Below are 21320 nucleotides of genomic sequence, written 5' to 3'. Positions count from 1 at the left end.
AAGTAAATCCCGAAAAGACAAAGTATATGATTATGTCTTGTGACCAGAATATTGTACGAAATGGAAATATAAAAATTGGAGATTTATCCTTCGAAGAAGTGGAAAAATTCAAATATCTTGGAGCAACAGTAACAAATATAAATGACACTCAGGAGGAAATTAAACGCAGAATAAATATGGGAAACGCGTGTTATTATTCGGTTGAGAAGCTCTTATCATCCAGTCTGCTGTCCAAAAATCTGAAAGTTAGAATTTATAAAACAATTATATTACCGGTTCTTCTGTATGGTTGTGAAACTTGGACTCTCACTCTGAGAGAGGGAACATAAGTTAAGGGTGTTTGAGAATAAGGTGCTTAGGAAAATATTTGGGGCTAAGCGGAATGAAGTTACAGGAGAATGGAGAAAGTTACACAACACAGAACTGCACGCATTGTATTCTTCACCTGACATAATTAGGAACATTAAATCCAGACGTTTGAGATGGGCAGGGCATGTAGCACGTATGGGCAAATCCAGAAATGCATATAGAGTGTTAGTTGGGAGTCCGGAGGGAAAAAGACCTTTAGGGAGGCCGAGACGTAGATGGGAGGATAATATTAAAATGGATTTGAGGGAGATGGGGTATGATGATAGAGACTGGATTAATCTTGCACAGGATGGGGACCGCTGGCGGGCTTATGTGAGGGCGGCAATGAACCTTCGGGTTCCTTAAAAGCCATTTGTAAGTAAGTAAGTTTTCTTAGCAGTGTATCAAGTGAAGTTATCTATAGTTACTTGAACCGCAGAGAAAATGTTATTATGTTTCCTATGAAGTGGTGTCTGAATTGTTTTCCCCATTTCATAAATCATTTCCCGTCTATAGCACTGTCCTGTTTATAATGTTTAAAGGCCACAGTCCCTTGACGAGCGTTTTAACGGAGTTATACTGTATTAAGTTTCGTAAGAACAAAATGTTCGTTTTTATTTTATTTCCTTTTTAAATATATATATATTTTTTTCTGTTTTAAATTGAAACTCGTGTAGAGTAGATATACACAGAAAAATAACTGAGACTCTTAAGTTATTTTCCCTTTGTCCTTATTAAAATGACATGTATTAATTTCCTTATCAATAAATATTAACTAGAAAATCACTTCACTGCAGAATCCTCAAATGTGTAGGTTTAAAAACAAATCCTCATATGTGTAGGTTTAAAAACAAATTTTCAGAAGCTGAAAGAAGCATGACAATTTTGACAACACCATAGCAGTGTTTAAAAAGTGATTCTCTTAAAATCCATTACTGTTTTATCACATTAAAAAATTCCTGGCAAAGTTATATAGTTTTTATTGGTCTTCTATGGTTCAATTCCTAATTATAAATTTGGTAATATATTTTTCCATCCAAAAATGAACATGGACCGATCATATAGTTTTGCAATAAATCACAGTATTTCGAAAATTCCTACATTTATCACATAAATGATGAAATCAAGTCAGTGAAGATTTATTATTTCAAAAACCTCATATTCCATTTAAGTTATTGATAAACTAGTGAAAAAATACGGACACCAAATAATTATACTGGCACTCATTGCTGTCAATTTAATGCCAACGGGACTGACTCGGGCATGTTTAAAAGTATACGTGGTGAAACAATAAAAAATTTACCATGACAGACCTTAGGCATCTAACAGAAGCAGCAATAAAAAACATACAAAATCACTCAAACCATGACACACATCAAAGTGCTGGAAACATTCCCACATTCTCCTCTTCCTTAAACCAGGCAAAGACACACCTTACCCACAAAACTACTAACCAATCAGTTTAACCACAACTTCAGCCAGATTAGTGGAGAAAGTTCTTATTTTGACAACTGCACGTCTATCTGGGCAAACCCAATCTGATTCCAATCACTCATGCCAGATTACAAATGGGGGAGACAGAGAGAGACTCTCTCCCCCCTCCCCCCACCCCTCTCTCTCAGTATGCCATCCTGATTGCCTTATGTACCAAGAGAGCCTTTGATACTGCAAGGATAGAAGTTCTAAAATATAAACTCAAATCCCTCAATCTGCCACATGAAACCACACAATGGTTCTTCAGCTTTATATCCAACTGAAGAAGGACAGGTAAGACTTGAAAGGAAGAACTTTCTCGGGTCTTCCAAATAGACGCACGCACGCACACGAAACAAAAGAACACTGAAGAAACTCCTGTATAAGTATAACAAGCACCCAGGGCCAGATTTAGGTATAATGCCGCTCCTAGGAAATGCTAAAATTTGCCGCCCCCCCCACCCCAACTCCCACAAACAGATTATGAGTAGCTGTTATACAGGTCATGTTTAGTTTACATTAGTTTTAAGTGAAATGTTACAATTCAGAAAACAATAAATTACCGCAATCAAAATACATGCATCTTACTTGTGGATTATAAAGATTTCCTTCACAATTTCTTCACAGAGAAAGTACTGATGATTTTATCAAGTCGATCTGACGAAGCACATCAGACTCGATACAAAGGAACATAGTATTCAAACTTATTCACTGTTCATACAAAATTGATTTGTGAAAGGCAGACTGTGGTTTATTTTTAAGCATTGGTTTTGTTTGTGGTATAATTATTACGAGTATTTCTTACTTCAATAGGAAGTATAAAGTAAATCGAAAAAAAAAACTCCAAATCTTTGTGGAATAAACCTTTAATATCGAATTATATAGTGCATATGCTGGAAAGTGATTAAATAGTATTGCTGACGATATATTATATTGGAAATGTAACAGAGTTGTGGTTACTAGTCATAGCAGTAAATAATAAACCCACATCCAATTTGATCTTCAACAGTGCATTCTTGTTTACACAAGCAGATACATTTAAGCAGTTTCATTGTATAATAACATGATACCAGCATTACAATTTAATTATGCAGCTGCACACTTTCCTTTTACTCTTGCCATGACCGCAATACGATAAGAAAACAATATCCGACTTCCACAAAGTGTTCAAGAACAAACTTTAGAAAAGATTTACTAACAAGTGTTTTAAAAACAAATTTCACTGTAAAATGAAAATGAAAAAAAAAATGGAAAGGAAAAAGGAAAAGAAAGAGAGAGAGAGCTAACCCCCCTAGGCAACTGCCTAGGTTGCCTAGAGCTAAACCCAGCACTGCAAGCATCACTTCACCTACAAACACACTGACATTTATGCCTGCCATACTTTTATGTACAATGACTGCAGAGGGCATCTTGCATGTGTAAGCTCCTAAATCAGACACTGCCTCTAAGCCAGAAACTTAAGTAAACATTTCAATTCTCGTTGCTCAGTTGTTTGAGTAGTCATACATTACGAGCCCAACAGAATAGACGATCTTCTGGTTATACCTACTTGTCCTGCTGATTCAACCTATATATAGCTTCTGCACAATGAAAATTTTAAGTTTCAGGACACGGTGGAATACCTGAAAGTTCATTTGGAACCTAAGGATAAATAAGGGAATGCCACAGAACAGTATTAATGAGAAAACTAAGTTATAATACCTGTGATATTCCTGGTTTTTAACCAGTGCACCAAATGTTTAACATTACCTAGTGTGGACATTTCCACTTTTAAACGCTTTGTGACTGGACAGTTCTGTAGTCCCTGTTGCCACCAATATATCATAATATCGCTAAAAACGGACATTCCATGTTATTCCTTTTACTCTTCATTTCTGAATACATTTACCATGAAAGACTAGAAAACCGTATAACATGTTTCTTCCTTACCATTCAATATATAGCCCTAGTGAAGTTTTATTCTGCATTTCTATAACATGTATTTTTATACTAGTCAATTTTCATACAACTCACTTGGCATCTGCAGCAGCAATACAATCTGCAACACATCGACTAGAACTTTCAGACTGTGGTGTAGAGCGTGAATATGACCCATGGTAAGGTTGTGCCACATCTTTCCTTGTATCATCTGGAGTTGCATTTACCCTGGAGTTTCTTCGTTCTTGGTAGTTATGGAACAATGATTCCACCTGATTGACAGAAAAATCATTGATATATAAACAAAAAGATGATTTATAACTGAACCACAATTTTATTATGTAAACTTTCATGTAAAATACGAGGCGCGTCCATAAAGTAACTTTCCCACTCATCCCACAGCTAGCAAACCATATGTTGCGCGAAGCGACTGCATGTGCATGATAGAGTAATGTCCTGGCATGGCGCATGCACTAGTGAAACTTCTCGAGTGGTCTCAGTAACTTCGTTGCATTGGTTGAAGATGGACTTCCCATTCCAGCTCCCGCCGAGTGTGAATTGTGGCCAGTGATAAAGTTTCTGGATGCACAGGGCATAGCGCTGATTGACATTGATCGTCAGCTGTGCCAGGTCTTTGGGCAAGCAGATGGTGTGTTGCTGCTGTAGACAATTTTCAGCAGGACACCAAAATGTGCATGACGAGGAGCGCAGTGGGCGGCCAACCATCATCACAGACGACCTTGTGGAGCAACACACCATCTGCTTGCTCATGACGTTAGGCCCAAAGACCTGGCACAGCTGACGATCAATTACAATTGGCACTATGCCCTGTGCAATCAAAAATTTTATCACTGACCGCACTTCACGCGGCGGGAGCTGGAATAGGAACGTCCATCTTCAACCAATGCAACGAAGCTACTGAGAGCACTAGGGAAGTTTCGCTAGTGCATGTGCCATGCCAGGACATTACTCTATCACGCACACGCAGTCGCTTCGCGCAACATATGGTTTGCTAGCTGTGGGACGAGTGGGAAAGTTACTTTATGGACGCGCCTCATATGTACATATACCATATTTTATTATCTTCTGGAGGAAAGGCAGCAGAGCCCTGAATTTACGAATTTCACTCGAGCATGACAAGCAATCATGTTTTTGGTTATTAAAGCACTAGATGTCATGAATGGAAAATACACGAGGCTTTATCGCCCACCACTTATCTTGAAGCAAGTGATGCTAGACATGAGTGAAGCACACTTATAACTTGTTGACAGTTGTCCTAGTAAACACGGATCAGGAGACTAGAACAGTCCGTGGAGGCTAAGCTTTTAAGCCACGAATAAAAAAAAAAGCAAGCCAGTAGGTCTCAAAAGTGATGTGTGGGAAAATTTTATTATTGTAACCACTCAGGATGGTAAGCAGGTAGGCAGCGACGTAAGCAAGGGGTTCATCCAGCTGACGCCCCCCCCCCCCCCATTTTTCAAGAAACATTTTCAAATTTAAATTAGATTTAAAGCATGAATGAACAGTCCACCATTGGTGTTGCAAATGCTACACTGCAAAGATATTGTTTTGACTGTTTCTACTGACAATGACACGATTTTACGAATTGAGGAATTCATTAATTAGCTATCAAGTGTAACTTGAACAATGTTGATTAACTAACACCTGCAAGCTGAGGCATCTCAAATCAAATGAATCTGTTATCACCTAGTATGATATGGAAAGGGATATTATGACATTAGTTTATGTTGTCATATTCAGCTTCAGCTAGCCATGTTATAATGTCAACAATTCCTGGAAGACAAACCTATAACACTACTTATCGCATCTGACCCCTGCAACTTCCAACAAAGAATTTATAAATAAGCCTGGGTTGTTATCAAGTAATGGATTGCACTCTGTGTATAATTAGCTTCAGTCACTACTCAGATGCTATAGTGATTGGACCCCTATATAGTCATTTAAAGCTATGTCAAATTTACTCCAGTCTTGATTAGATGCTACACGAAGCAAAGAAGCTGACAAACAATCTGGTCCTTCTTTAGAGAGAACTCCAGAGGTGGAAAAAAAAAACAGATTCTCTTTTATAACAGTTATGTTGGAATAACATTTCTTAAATACTGCTTAGGTGCTGAATCCCTATAGTTAACCCTTAGAAAACGGAAGTCTTATGCCACTATTGCACGCAAATGTGCAACTCTTAACCAGGGGTTCGTATACCTGCATAATCAGGGGTAAATTAGTGTTGGGTCCGTTAGTCGAGCTGTTTAAGCTCGCACAAGATATATCCAGCCAGCATATCATGCCTAAAATCACAAGTTCACGTCCCGGCCACTGCAGTCAACTGAGCCTGTGATAAAGGATGGGGAGGGCCCACATAAAGCAATCGGTGTAATAGTATGCATGGAAGCTGACGGGGTTTCAGTTGAATGCAGTTGAAATGATTTTGCTCTTTTTTTTTTTAAGAAAAACAAAACATTAAAAAGGATTACTGTTTTAATCAATTGCAATATCCTTAATGTTATATAAAATTAAATAATATCAGAGTATTTTATATATAACATACAATTTATATCATATTATATCACGTCATGACCATAATACTAGCTCGCCACTATAATGGATGCACGGCTCCTAAAGGTTAAATTAAACTACTAAAGGAATGTTGCAACGATGTGTCTGTTATAAAGGAGTGGGAGTTGTGGCCATTATAACATGCATATCTGTAATGCTTATTCAAAACACTGCTCCTCAATCGATGTAGATTTTTGTGTCGACCAGTTATGGTTGTTGCAAACTCAAAATGAATAATAGAAGATTTCTGCTTTGTTCGCCAAAAACCCAAATAAGTGAATAATACAGACGGACAGGAATCTGAACTCACAAGGAAGGCTCACCAAGTGATAATGGATTTTCACAACAATTTTCCCCCTATACATTCCATTTGAAGTGAGAAACTTCCCTATACATTTCTACATCTGGAAATGGCCTAGTTCTCGAGATATGATTTTTCAAATTCTTCAACCTGGAGCTATAACAGCTAGTACAATAGTGCTATATGCTAGATGTATCAGGCAATAAATCTCATCTAGCTGCAAACCATACTGTCAAAATCTCATTGAATAATGAAAATGACATATCAGCTATATAATGTTCATGAAATTGACACTACAGAATAGTCTATGAAGAAATGATGAGGAAATGTAAGCATACCTGAAATTACTCACTAGGGTGTATCGAAAAAAAAGCTTTTTTTGAAAAATGAAGGTGGCTAGTGCGGAAAAGTTGCTATTTGTGGCAGAAAGAACGTAGAAAAAAAGAAAATAGTAATTCGACAATATCCCGTGTCTCTGCATCAGCCCTAAAGTTTTGCGAGCTTAATGCTCTATGTCTGTTTTCAAATTTTGTTTCGTAGTGCAACTCTTCGCTTATTTCTTTAAATTTACACTCAAAAATAACCCAGGGCTCACTACGAGGAAGTGGCTGCACTTCCAGCCCCATCCCTCCACCCACCCTTAGTAGTATACTCCGGTGTCAAATGTTGATTCACGCTGCATAATCAGACTTCATTTAGAAGCATGGCATTTCTCAGCTATGCACACTAAATTATGTGAAGGGTTACTACAGCTCACATACAAGTGAAGAATCCTATAAGCACTTGTAAGTCATCGAGATTGAACAACTGGCCCTGGTTTTTTCCTTTCAAGCTCTAACGGACAATGACCAGAATGAACGGCTTCGTAGATCCCCAGAAGATACTCCTGGTCAGTAGGCCTACTAAGATCGGAGATCCGTTCCACGTTAATTTTGTTGATCCAGGGTACTTCAATAACTTTGAAATTCGCCACAATTTTGTCTCACAATGGAGTAACTCTTCTCCGATATGTCCAGAACAGGACCAGCAAGATGTTTCATGAGATAGTGGAGTCGAAGTTCATTTGCATGGAGAAGACAAATTATTCATTGGATGGCCTGCCGATTTCCTTTTCGATGCACACCATCGATACGTTCTTTCTTCCTGTATTTGTAGGGGCTCCATCACAACCAAATACTGCTAGGGGCGATACATCTAATTTACTTGCCTTTAAAAATTGAAGCACGGCTCTTCAAATCTGATGTCCATGTCCAGAGGAAGGGAAGACATGTCGGATATACTTTGAATGTGGATCTTCTAATAAAGTTATAATTATGCTCCTTTTCTTTTTCTCAGCGATATAGTCGGTTGTCCTTTTTTTCCTGTGTTAGTGCCTTGTCCTTTCGACCATCAAAATATACTCTTCGAATGAACTTATTATTAGGTGTTTCTTCTTTCTGAATTTTATCTCCAATCTTCATTTCTCTCGTGACCATCTATTATAAGATCCTTATTCCTAGTACATATTATTCTAGTGCTTGTAGCATAGCTGTCGCAATTAGAGCTACATCTCTCCTCGAGGTGCCTATCTAAAGGCTGCTGAAGATAACTTTGGTAGAGGCAAGTGAGCCTGAGCACCAGAAGGCTTCGATTCGAAGTCAGAATACACACTCCTTCACTGCTGTTCCTAGTGTTGCGAAGGCGAAGACTCAGAGCTTGTAAAGTTGTCTGTTTTTCTCTTCCTCGGAATTCAAGTAGCACTTCTTCAGATCTATGGCGAATGGGCCTCTTCGCTTTTCTCGCTTCACTCTTAAATAGTGTCTTCGTCGTCACAATGTCGATATTATCAATAATCATAGTCCGTTAATTTTTCTGATCCATTAGAAAGGATACTCCTATCAATGGAACTTTCCTACTTAACTCACATTCACAGAGACTTTCCGGGTCCGGGCACTTACAAGTGCATAGATCAAACAATTTTCGACCTTTATTAATAACAGCCTATTCATGCGCCCTTGAGGTTAGCCCACTTCGTTAACGCGATTTCAGAATATTCTGATATTTACTATGATACTATTTCATTTTTTCCACTACTCTACGATTGCTGATGGAAGGAAGGCTTGCTGTTTTTCAAACCTCCATAAGTCTGTTGGCAGTAACATGAGCGATGTCTTTTACTAAAAGGTGTTTTCCACCTAATTCGTTTGTCTTTAACTATCTGATCCAAAGAAAATGTGTTATCACATTTTTATAGGTTGGAAGTTGCAACTCTCTTATCGGTCCTGGTATATCGAACAAAGGACTCAGCAGTACGGCGAGTATGGAATTATTTTTTCCACTCATGACAACACGACGCAAAAGAACTATTGCATGTAGGCCTACTACTAAACCACTGATATGATACACGATTTCACAGGAACAACAGTGATACAAACCTGGCCAGCATAGCCTATGAAATACGACTGCTGGGCAGATGCTATCCTGACTGCCAGCATCCCTCTCTTCTCTCACACCACAGAAGATACAGGTGCCAGATACTTCTCTTCTTGTACTATCTTCGCTAACTTTTAAAAGATCTGGTTAATGAGGTTGGCTGTATAGGTATGCAGACTGTCATTATAATAATTTTTACAAGAATACGTTATAAATTCGAATCTTCAGTATTGATGCCGAGACACAAGATATTGATTAAATTTAATTTTCTTTCTCCTGCAGTCTTTCTGCCACAAGTCGCAACTTTTCCGCACTAGCCACCTTCATTAAAAAAAAAAAAAAAAAAAAAAAAAAAAAAAAAAAAAAAAAAAAAAATTCGATACACCCTATTACTCACTGTACTGATCACAGTAGTGGAAATCATTGTAAAAATGCTGAAAACACAGTGGAACTTTGCACCACAAATATTTCAGAAAAGTAAGTTTCTCGCAGTCACCTTTAGAGCAGTTCTGCACATCAACGTGAAAACAGAATTCTACAGGAGTGACGAATTTATCAGTTTCTTTTTGCCAAGTTACCCAGCTTTATGCTAGCCGAAAGTTATTTAAACATATTCATATATCTAGGAGATGAAAACTGATTGTGTGTTAAAGACTGCAATTTTATCACATTATCTCTCTGATGCAATATAATAGTAACAAAACACTATTAGAGAATGAAATTTTTCCATTGCCTAAAGTCATAAACGTCAAGAGGCTGAACAATCGGAGTTGTGTGCTTTGGAATTGTAAACATTTCCACGGTTTTACCTTCTGGAGTTATTCTTTCTATAGCATGTCTATCTCGGTAAATGATCAACGAGTCTGCTATGATCACTGAGAGATGAAAAGTATACTTCTTGAAACAACTTGAAGCAGTGAATTTTCATAAGCTTCCCTCATTTTGAGGGCAATGCATAAACATTTGGGGCCTTAAACATATTCTACTTCACAATGGCAATAGAGATATGAGACTTATATGAATGTCGAGCGATTATTTTGAAAAATCATATCTCAAAGGCTAGGCCTTCTCTAGGTATAGGAATTTATAGGGACGTTTCTCATTTCAAATGGAATGTATGGGGAAAAAATTGTTGTGAAAATCCATTATCACTTGGTGAGCCTTCCTTGTGAGTGTATCTAGTGATATTTATATGTTCTCTTCAGGTGCCACCAATGCTAATTCAGACATCACAAGAGCCTTCCCATATACTTCCATGTCTGTTATATCTGGTAATGAAAGTGCAGCTCGTCATTGTAAGTTGGACATAGTCTGCATGTAGTGAATCTCCCAGAAATGATCCTAATGTTTTGGTGAAGTTACTGATTGAACCTTGGACTCAAGATGAAAACTATGTATTTCCAGTACTAAAATGAAGGCATTTCCAGAGAAATTGGCTTAATCAATTTAAATTATTATGTTATGCTTAATTTAAAATGACGCGACATCCGCGACATGTGATGCAACATCACAGTATCGCATCGCAGACTGGTATTCACAATTCCGTGACTTGAATCGCTGGTTCGTGTTGATTAGGAAACTTAAAATGAAACGATGCCTGCCTTCTCGGTTTTTGGAGTAGAAGAAATCAACATATAACTATATGCGAATGAAATCTTCGCAATTTGATGATGTCCTGCATATCATTGGCCCTCAAATACAAAAACGTCCAATGCGGAGCATCCAGCAGAGCGTCTAAGCGTAACTTTACGGTTAGGTTTCCCTAATAGTTGGTATCTCTCTTTAAGAACTTGGTTCTCTCTCTTTACGATTTTCGTATTGTAACTACACAATGTCTATTAGGCCTATAGTTTTAGAAACAAGTGTTGTAATCTGGGATAAATTAAAAAGTACCTCATTGAATGGAAACTCTTTGAGGACAATTTCACGAAGTTGGAAGAAGGATACCTATTGGAAAAAAGTAAATTTTCCGAACTTCATGGGAGCCATGGATGGAAAGCATTGTGTATTTCCCGTAAACAAACCGAAATAAAAGGGTGAACCGTAAATAAAGTCATTAATTTCAGAGGGTTATTCTTTGAGATATTTTAAACAAAAAAATTAATATAATTTTTGTTTTCCTTTTGCTTCCTTTTCGAGATAAAAACTGTTTTATATGAAACATTTCTTACCATCTTTTGGAAAAACCATTGATTTAATTACCAATATTTTCAGTAAATTTAAGAGAGCACTGTATTATGATAATAAATACGCAGAAATTTGATGTAACAAACGTAACATTTTAAAATTCCTTTTCAGAACGAAAATTTACAATATTACAATATTTACAATTATTGTTCAAATGAAATTTCTGCATATTTCAACGACAAAAACTATTTTTTATCATAATACACTGCTCTCTTAAATTGACTAAGCATATTGGGAATTAAGTTAATTCAATGGCTTTCAACAAAATATGCCATGAAATGATTCACATAAAATAATTTTTTCTCGAAAATGAAGCAAAAACGAGCAAAAATATATTAAACTTTTTTGTTTGAAATATCCTACCTCTAGAAATTAATGACATTACTCATGGTTCATTCTGTATAATTCAGGGCATCCTTTAACCAATTCTATCAACATCTCATATGAAAAAGTATTCAATTTTGTCGCAGACGACGCCATCATAAACAAAACACATATGCATTCCAGTAACATCGCGCGGTAAAAGTTAACTCAATTTCAACTTTCGTCGCATCGCGATCTGTATCATGACGTCATGGAATTGTGATTTTCTATTGGGCCATAATTTATATAATGTCGCGTCGCTGTGTCGTCATGTGTGTCGCGTCATTGTAAACGATGCATTATAATGATTATGGTGAAAGAGCTCTTTGTTGCACGTGTGTCTTGTTTTCTGTCAGACGAGAGGGAGGACGTGAAAAACAAAAAAAAAAACTTGGAAATTGTGTGCCAAAACTCTTCACAAATTGGAAGGATGCTCTTGAATGTTTCCATTCTCATGAATGAACTCAGTACCATAATGCTGTAGTAGAGCAGTGTAAGATTTTTATCCATGTATAGTCATAAGATTCCGAATGTTATGGGAAGTGTCAACTGCTAGCACAATAGACAAGTATTAGAGAACAGACAAAGACTTGTTTCAATTATATAAACTCTGAGAGAACATGGGATTCAGGATCACTACCTGTAGATTCAGACAAAAGTGATGGGAATTTTTGTGTGTTATTAAGATTTAGGATTGCTAGTGGAGCTGGGCAGAACATGTAGCACACATGGGTGAATCCAGAAATGTGTATAGAGTGTTAGTTGGGAAACCTGAGAGAAAAAGACCTTTGAGGATGTCAAGACGTAGATGGGAGGTTAATATTGAAATGGCTCTGAGGAAGGTGGGATATGATGTTAGGGACAGGATTAATCTTGCTCAGGATAGGGACTGATGGTGGGCTTATGTGAGGGTGGCAATGAACCTCCGGGTTCTCTAAAAGCCATTTGTACAGTGGGGATCAAGTTTTGAAAGAATATTCAAAATCAGTTCAATGAATTCTCGATATATCAGTCCCCAAATTCAAAATGAAATAATGGAGATTTGCGGCAATTTAATCGTTGAGAAAATAGTAGGTAATGTAAACAGTGCAAAATACTTTTCAGACCTGGCCGACAGAACAGCTGATGCAGGGGGCGCAGCAATTTTCTTCATATGTTCATTACATTGTGGGACAAGAGGGAGAAATGTTAATGTTCGTGAAGACTTCTTAAGATTTTCCCAGTTAAAAATAGAACATGTTCAGCTTTACAACTAATCTGCCAAGTATTGGTATAGATTTAAATTTTCTTTGTGGACAGGAATATGATGGCGCAAGTACCTACTATGAGCGACAGTTTCAACGGTGTTCAAGCTAGCTAAAAAAAGGTCTACCCTCAGGCTGCCTATGTCCAATGTGCAAATTATGTGCTAAATTTGACCCTCATAAAGTCACACATGTATCAGAAACTGCATTGGCATTGCTGAAGACACTATAAACTTTTTCCATGGTCCCCATAAAGTACTAACTTACTATGAGAAAACATAAAACATGTCTCTGACAGTGATAGTGCAAATACATCAAAGACCCTACACTGATTGTTTGAAACACGTTGGGTGAATGCCATGAAGTGCTATTTTATAGAACTGTTTTCGACAGTTGTAATAATTCTGTAACACATGCAAGGAACTTTTGATAAAGACTTGTCTCCTAAAGCAGTCTTTATGTGGAAATTTTTAATTAGTTTTTTGCTATGCGAAAAATATTCATTCACATATACCCCTTGATAATGTTCATGAAAGTTTTAACTCAATTTTTTAATCTACTGAAGGTCTTTGCAAAAAGAATTAAGATGATTTAACAAAAACTGACGTGCTGAGTTGGAAAAGAGACAAAAAGGCAAAACTATATGGAAAGTTATCCTGTGAAATATTACCGTGTATCAATGTTATATTCCTTTGTTGGATTTCATGTTAAGTAAACTAACTGAAGGTTTAAATTAAACAGAAATACAATTTACATGCCATATTATTCAAAATAAATAGATAAATGAATGAATGAATGAATGAATGAATGAATAAATAAATAAATAAATAAATAAATGCATTAAAGTGTACGATAGATGTCTTCAAAGTTGCCACTTGCCTCGAAGTTTTTCAGTTCCTTGGCAAATATCCTGGAGTCACTTTCAGGCACTTGGAAGACTCTGAGCATCACAAACAAAAGGTGGAGGCAATGGGGACCACGACCACAGCTGCAAGTCTGAAATGAGTTAAAATATTAATCTATTTTTACCTAAAGTTTAAAAGCAAAAAATTTCAATAATGACGGAAGTAAATATAATAATAATAATAATAATAATAATAATAATAATAATAATAATAATAGTAATAATAATAATAATAATAATAACAACAACAATAACGATTGTTCTATTTAACCTAGCAGAGTTAAGGCCATAAGGCCCTCTCTTACACTTAACCAGGAGAAAACTTCCTTACATAATTAAACAAACAACTGTATCCGATTTACATAATAAAATCAGAAAGAGGCACTTAAATAAAATTGTACACAGTAAAAATAAAAATAAACGCATTGGAATACATATTGGTGTTAAGTTATAACCAAATACGATTCACATAACAAAACCAGAAATCGAGAGTTGAATAAAAGGTACACAATAAAAAAAAAAAACACACACACACACACACACACACACACACACATTGGAATACATATTAATGTTAAGTGATAAGTAAACACGATTTACATAATAAAATCAGACACTTGAATAAAGTATGTACAATAAAAATGAACACTGTAGAATATATATTGGCATTAAATTAGAAGCAAATACGATTTACATATTGTGTAATTTATATTTAAAAGAAATGAAAGTTTAGTAGCAATTGATTTCAAATGGCAGAGAATTCCAGTGACGAGAATTAGCAACAGTTATAGATGAGGAATACAGAGATGATGTGTGATATGGGATTTCTATTGTGATGTGACTGAATATTTAAATGATGATAGTGAGAAAAGTTATGGAATTGAACAAATAAGTAACAGGGGGCATAGGTGTGCAAAATTCGGTATAAGAGAGAAAGAGAATGCAACATCCTCCTCTCGTATAACCTGAGCCACGATAATTTATCGAAAAAAAGTGAGATGTGATAATACACTACTGTTTGTGAAAAGTGCAATACCCAGAAAGAATAGCTCGAATGAGTCCAAATTCGGGAGATGTGTAGAACAGTGTACCACCAATAATTGATTACGTTTCCAGAGAGATAGCGTACACATACGCTCAACAGTGATGTCTCTTGTGTCATCAGCAAGGTCAGTGTTATGCCTTGCTCAGTCAGTGCAGAGCTTCCAAACGAAGTGGAAACGTGAAAGCTAGTGCAGGTATGCCTCATCGACGTGGAAGGGTGCAATATCAGCACGTGAGTACGAACAGGCAGAATGATACAGGGCATGCTGGCATACTGCTACGACAGTGATGCATGTGTGGAACCAGTGGATAGAAGAGGGTCGTATGCAGAGACGAGTGGGTACTAGACCACTTTATGTGACCACAGCATGGGATGACTGCCATCTTGTCCGCATGGCCATGATGAATCATACAGCTTCATCCATAGTGTTGAGTTGATGTTGGAGTACTGCAATGGGAGTGGACCTGTCTGCGTCAATGGTTCGTCGCCATCTTTTGAGAGCTGGACTAGTGGCTAACATGCTGTGTCGGCTTCCATTGTCCAGATACCACCAACGCCTCAGACTGCAATGGGCACGTGAATGCCGTCACTGGCATGCTAAAGTGGCAAAATGTAGTGTTTTCGGACGAGTCCCACTTCAACTTGTCTTACAATGATTGCCGCATATGTGTTAGACATTACCATGGTGAACACAATCTGAAAGCCTGCATTGTTGAGCGGCATAGCGGACAAACACCTAGTGTGATGGTTTGGAGCACCATTGGATACAATATGCGATTTCGCCTCCTACGTATTCAGGGCAATCTGAACACCAACCACTACATCAGGGAGGTTTTAGAGCCAGAAGTACTGTCCCCTCCTTCAGGCAACTCCACATGCCATATTTCAGCTGGACAATGGCCGGTCACATGTGGCGAGGATTGTGCAAGCCTTCTTCGAAGAATGATGGGTATCATTGTTTCCCTGGCCTGCACATTTGCCAGACATGTCGCCCATAGAACATGTCTGCGATATGGTTGGTCGGCAACTCTCCAGCACCCACTCTTGATGCTTTGTGGACTCACATACAAACTGCGTGGAGGGCCCTCTATGATTCCATGCCACGATGCTTAGAGGCTCTGATTGCAGTGCATGGAGGTTTCACACAATACTGAAATCTCACGGTCACAGATCAGGTACAGCTCTGTAATTCTAATCATTAGTGTATTGTCATGTACCTAATCTATGGTATCAATTTCATTTCAGTCACATGTATCCTTCTTGATGTTGCAATTTCCACAAACATTAGTGTAGTTTTGACATTACAAATGAAAAGAACACACGCATTTTGAACACATTGCAGTTTCTGGGATAAATCTATTCTGATATCACTCAATATGACATCATAATAATCGAAATGAGGCATAACAAGTGTTTGTACAAGCATCTGCTTTAATTTAGTTGGAAAGTGATACAATCTTTTTAATGAGTGATGTGATTTAAAAAGAACATAATAAATGTAATTATAACAACACTACTAAGAAAGTGGCAATACACCATATACAGACACAAAATGATTCATATCTTATATCAGCATATTTTAACTAAAACTGTGTTAGTCATTCCTTATATACTAATGTGCTTGGGCTACTAACAGCATACTCAATGCTGGCAGAGGATTAACCATCATAAGTGCAACATTATTTTCTCTTACTTTTCAGAGATAATATCACAAAACCAATAAGAAGTTGTATTTATTCAAATCAGATGAACATGCGGCAACATATGTGAGCGACCATTAATATCATTTTCCAATTATCTGCGAAATGAAGTTAATTTTGCTCTCAACTTCTAAAAAATATTTTCTTTCTTTCATTTTTTCCTTACTTATCACCATATTAAGAACTGGAAATATTCAGTTACAAATTATACACTGAATCCAGAAATGAGGTTTCAAATACAGTGCAACTCAGATAATACACCCGTTTGTTACGCTATCCCACATTACACGCTCTTTTCGTCCGGTCCCTTGACATCCCTATATAAAACCAAGAAAAATCCACCGCTTAATATGCTCATCATCCTGTTTAATACACTCTTTCAGCCACCAGCGTGACTCAGTCGGTTAAGGTACTTTACTGTCAGTCTGAAGTTGCGCTCAGGTGCAGGTTCTATCCCCACTTGGGCTGATTACCTGGTTGGGGTTTTTTCCGAGGTTTTCCCCAACTGTAAGGTGAATGTCAGGTAATCTATGGCGAATCCTCGGCCTGATCTCTCCAAATACTATCTTACTATCACCAATCTCATCGACGCTAAATAACCTAGTAGTTGATACAGCGTGGTTAAATAACCAACTAAAAAAATGCACGCTTTCATCTGCTGAAAATTCTAAAATATCATACATAAAAGGATACTGAGAAAATTTTCCAGGACTTTTACATTTACTGCTAGCACCAGTATATTCATGGATTTGTAGGAGTCTTTATTTGGTGAATACAATAGAATGGAATGTGACCCTTGAGTACCTGCAAGACTACTGTATTTAGAGTCTGTCCTTCTTGCTGGCACAGTTTTGAATCGCATTGTCAGTGAAGACTTGACAAAGAGGAAGTGGAAGCGGTACATTCCAAATCCTTCTCGCAATGAAGCTCTTGTCATGCTATCTGTGATTCATAGATTCGTTAATGTTTCTAGTAGTCAAATCACTGATGTCACTTCCGATTTAAATCGTGTGGAAAAAGCAATTTATTCATAGTACTGGATTAAGTGCAAGACAGAAAACAATTTTTTACTTTTTTAATAAAGGGGCACTTTAAATGATAAGTAGAGACCAGATTCTTATGTAATTACATATTGCATTCCTTTACTTGTAGACTACTGAAAATGACAAATGTCGGCGATTTGTGGTTTTGATATGGTTATAGTTGAGTTTCATTTTACATATTTTTACATATTCTTAGTAATGTTACATATTTTACATATTATGCAAAGAATGTAACATTTTTATACATATCTAGGCAATTATTGAGTTTCAAATTTTTTTTTTAATTCTTTTTATTTTTCAGAGTAAATTTTTAAATTTTTTTTCGTATATACTTGGACATACATCTTAACGTCCCTGTCCTATTACTCCAATTGGAGGGCCGATTTTTGTTCTCACGATAGTACACAATACTGGTAAAGAGGGAGGGCTCGAAAACTGATGTCGTTATGTGTTGTTCACAACTATAGAAAATACTTCAATTTCTAAAGCTGGCGTAAGACAATAGTTTGTTTTATAAATAAAAAAACAAACATAAAACTGGAGATTCCAACTCTTTGACTGTAAAACATAATAGTTCGAAGTGCCTCAACTCTATACATTTGCCCTAATACTTTCTCAGAATCTGGGACGGTCAGGTGCGCCGGTCATTTAACTATGTTACAAATTGAAAGTAAGTTATTAGCAAGGGGTTTAGGTCGGGTGTCAGGTAAATCAAAATACCATTTTGTGTGTCAAAGAAAAATATTTTTCTACGAAATCTTAAGGCACAAGAAAAAAAAAAGCATAAACTGTGGCAGAGACAAATTGTATTTGCAAACTATACAATGAGGTGGAAATGGCAAGTCACTTTCCAGGCTATATCCTCCCACTTCAACTGACCAGTTAAATTGTGACGACATTTTTGTGAATTTAATGCATTAATAAATAGTGGCTTTAAATTACATATTTTATTAATACTATATATTTAATTACATATTTCCCCCATATTTACTACATTTTTATGCACATATTTCGCACTTTCATATTACATAAAAATCCGGGGCCTAATGATAAGACAATGTATTTGTTCTGACATTTTCTGAAAGGAAAGAAAATAAAATAACCTTTTATCCTACAAAATTATACTATTTAATCCTTAAATTTCTTCAACAAATATTTATGCTGAGTCTTATCTTTGTGTTAAAATTTAAAAAATAAAAGAATGACCCACTCTCGCTAATACGCTGTCCCACGCTGTCCCGTTTAATACGCTATTTTTATGTGGTCCCTTGAAGAGTATTTTACTGAGGTTTCACTGTAAGAAATACAAGAGATTATAATAAAAAAAAATAATAATAGAATTTTCCTCCTTCCCACTCTCCTCCATAACTAAACTCAGAAACATCCTTGTTAATGACCAAAGTAATCATGAAGTATATTTCGTAACCACCGCCCCACATCCCACATATTATTCTTCTCAATGCTCATGCTCATTCTCATTACTCCTATGTCTGGTAGAATGGAATTTAGCACTTTTTATCAACAGTAATCTCACTAGAGGTTTTGATTTATCTGCAGTAATGTCACGAGAGGTCTGAGATCTGCGAAGTGAGTGGATTTATCTGGGAAATCTCAGACCTCGAGTGGCATTTATTAGGACTATTTCGTGAATAAAATAAAAATGTAAATAATATATCCCTAAAATTCGATCACAAAATGTTAATAATTGTTTATTAACGAATACTTAACCTATTCAGACATTGTGAAGTTGAAATACTCGTAGATGAATATAGATTACTGCAATAAAGAAATTCGACGTTATTATTCAGTAATGCCAATTGCGAAAAGCGAAATACAGGTTTAACAATGTTAATTACATGTACTGCACTTTTCTCTTATTATTATAACATAAATACATTTTCATTATCTGCTGAAATCATAATTTAATTTAACAGTAACAGTGGGGACAGCTATATACCAATGGTTATGTATTCACAGCGAGACATGTTGCTACACAGTGAAGCCATCTCTGTATAGATAGGCCTAATTAAAACACGAATTTTATTACGCCATACGGAAGGCAGTTTGATGAAAAGACCTTATTATTACTATGCAAGGTCATTGGGTTTGATATGCGATGATGTTACATAAATTTTAACATCTGACTTTCTATTAAATGTTTCATTTCATTCACAAGGTAGAATTTTATAGGCTACTTATAGGAAACAGGACCAATGTCAGCTGTGTCTTATTTCGACCATTACAATCAGTGCTACACGAAAGCATTTTTTTATAGCTCGACAAACACATTCTCGCTGTAGTGTGTAACGGAACTAAAGCTGCATCTACACAGTTCAATATTCCAATCACGTATGCGTGCAAATCTGGGAAGAATATTGAAAGAATCAAGTTTAAAAGGTACGTTCAATTAAGATGCATGAAGATTTTGTGTATACATGGTGCGCCGTTTTGAACGTCGTCTTCACTGCGTAAATATATTAATCAATATTAAATATCAACCTTGCATTCATTGCTTTAAAGTTGAAAGAAAAGTTTAACCGTGTAGTTGCATCTTAATGTATTCATGATCATCAATTTACGGGGAAACAGTTGGCGACAATGACTAAACAAAAGAACGACCATGCGATAAATTGATAGCGATAAATCTAGCTGCAAAAATTATAGCAAAGTCTGACTGTGATTGGTTGGAATTCAAAATTTCATTACACTTCATTGGTCGAAAATGGAATGACGTCATATAAACGAAATAGTCTAGAGTAAATCAAAACTCGAGTGGAATTTAACTGACTATTACGCGATTAGAAGAAATAAAGTACTCTAATACAAGTACAATGCTGGCTTTTTGTATTATTGTCCTCCATTTCAATATTTTCCAGGTGCATAGCTTAGATGCCTTACCAGTATTAAAGCTCAAGTCAGGATAGCAACATTTGAACTGATGGCTTGTGGCAAAGATGATAAAAGTAAAATAAGTGAGAGACAGAGAAGCATTATCATGTCTATTTTTGGGGGGCCAAGGGATAATTTTGCAAAATATTTCCATTATGTGCGGCAACCCAAAATTATGCTTTTCATATGTACATATTTATGTATTAATGTGCCTTTTGTTTCAAGAATATCTGGAATATTAACATGTGATTAAATTTAGGTAAGTCTGACAACATCTTTGCTCTACATAAAGTGGCATGGAGTTGATGGGTAGGCATCAATATAGCCACTTGCTAGAACTAATATGTTATTGACCAAAGGGTGTGGCCACATGACCATTCCTGGAAAGAATGATGATAGCCATAACAACATTGTTAATGCAAACTTACCTCACCTTACCAGTACTGTGACATGGTGGTATCCCTTGGAACTAAAGTGAAAACGTAATAAAGGCTACGTCTATACTTGTGGGTAAATATTCATAATACAACTTTCTTACTCTTCAATGGCTTGCTTACAAAGCACTCTAGAGTTGCTTAACCAGAATGTAACATGTATGTAGTACATAATTTTTATTTCAGTAAGTTATTTTATGACGCTTTATCAACATCTCAGGTTATTTAGCGTCTGAATGTGATGAAGATGATAATGCTAGTGAAATGAGTCCGGGGTCCAACACCGAAAGTTACACAGCATTTGCTCATATTGGGTTGAGGGAAAACCCCAGAAAAAACCTCAACCAGGTAACTTGCCCCGACCGGGAATCGAACCCGGGCCACCTGGTTTCGCGGCTAGACGCGCTAACCATTACTCCACAGGTGTGGACTGTAGTACATAATGTTAAGTTAGGACAGTGATCAACAACTCGCGTATGAATGGGC

General features: G+C 36.6%; 1 protein-coding gene across 4 annotated transcripts in view; it reads right to left on the bottom strand.

Moving 5' to 3' along the window:
- LOC138707924 (mitogen-activated protein kinase kinase kinase 1-like) overlaps window positions 1-21320 on the bottom strand; it is a 138469-nt gene that overhangs the window by 53564 nt on the left and 63585 nt on the right. For all 4 annotated transcript variants that reach the window (XR_011334447.1, XM_069837988.1, XM_069837990.1 and 1 more), the window contains exons 6-7: window positions 13699-13815; window positions 3835-4010 (exon numbers count right to left, since the gene is read on the bottom strand). Coding sequence is in view for 3 of the 4 variants with exons in the window: in XM_069837988.1 (XP_069694089.1) it covers window positions 3835-4010; window positions 13699-13815 (293 nt within the window). In the remaining variant the exon portion in view is untranslated. The remainder of the gene's footprint in view (window positions 1-3834; window positions 4011-13698; window positions 13816-21320) is intronic.

This window comes from Periplaneta americana, chromosome 10 (assembly GCF_040183065.1).
Source record: "Periplaneta americana isolate PAMFEO1 chromosome 10, P.americana_PAMFEO1_priV1, whole genome shotgun sequence".
In the NCBI taxonomy this organism is placed as follows: Eukaryota; Metazoa; Arthropoda; class Insecta; order Blattodea; family Blattidae; genus Periplaneta; species Periplaneta americana.
Note: the sequence above shows the minus strand (reverse complement) of the source record. Positions and strands in the feature narration are given on the sequence as shown.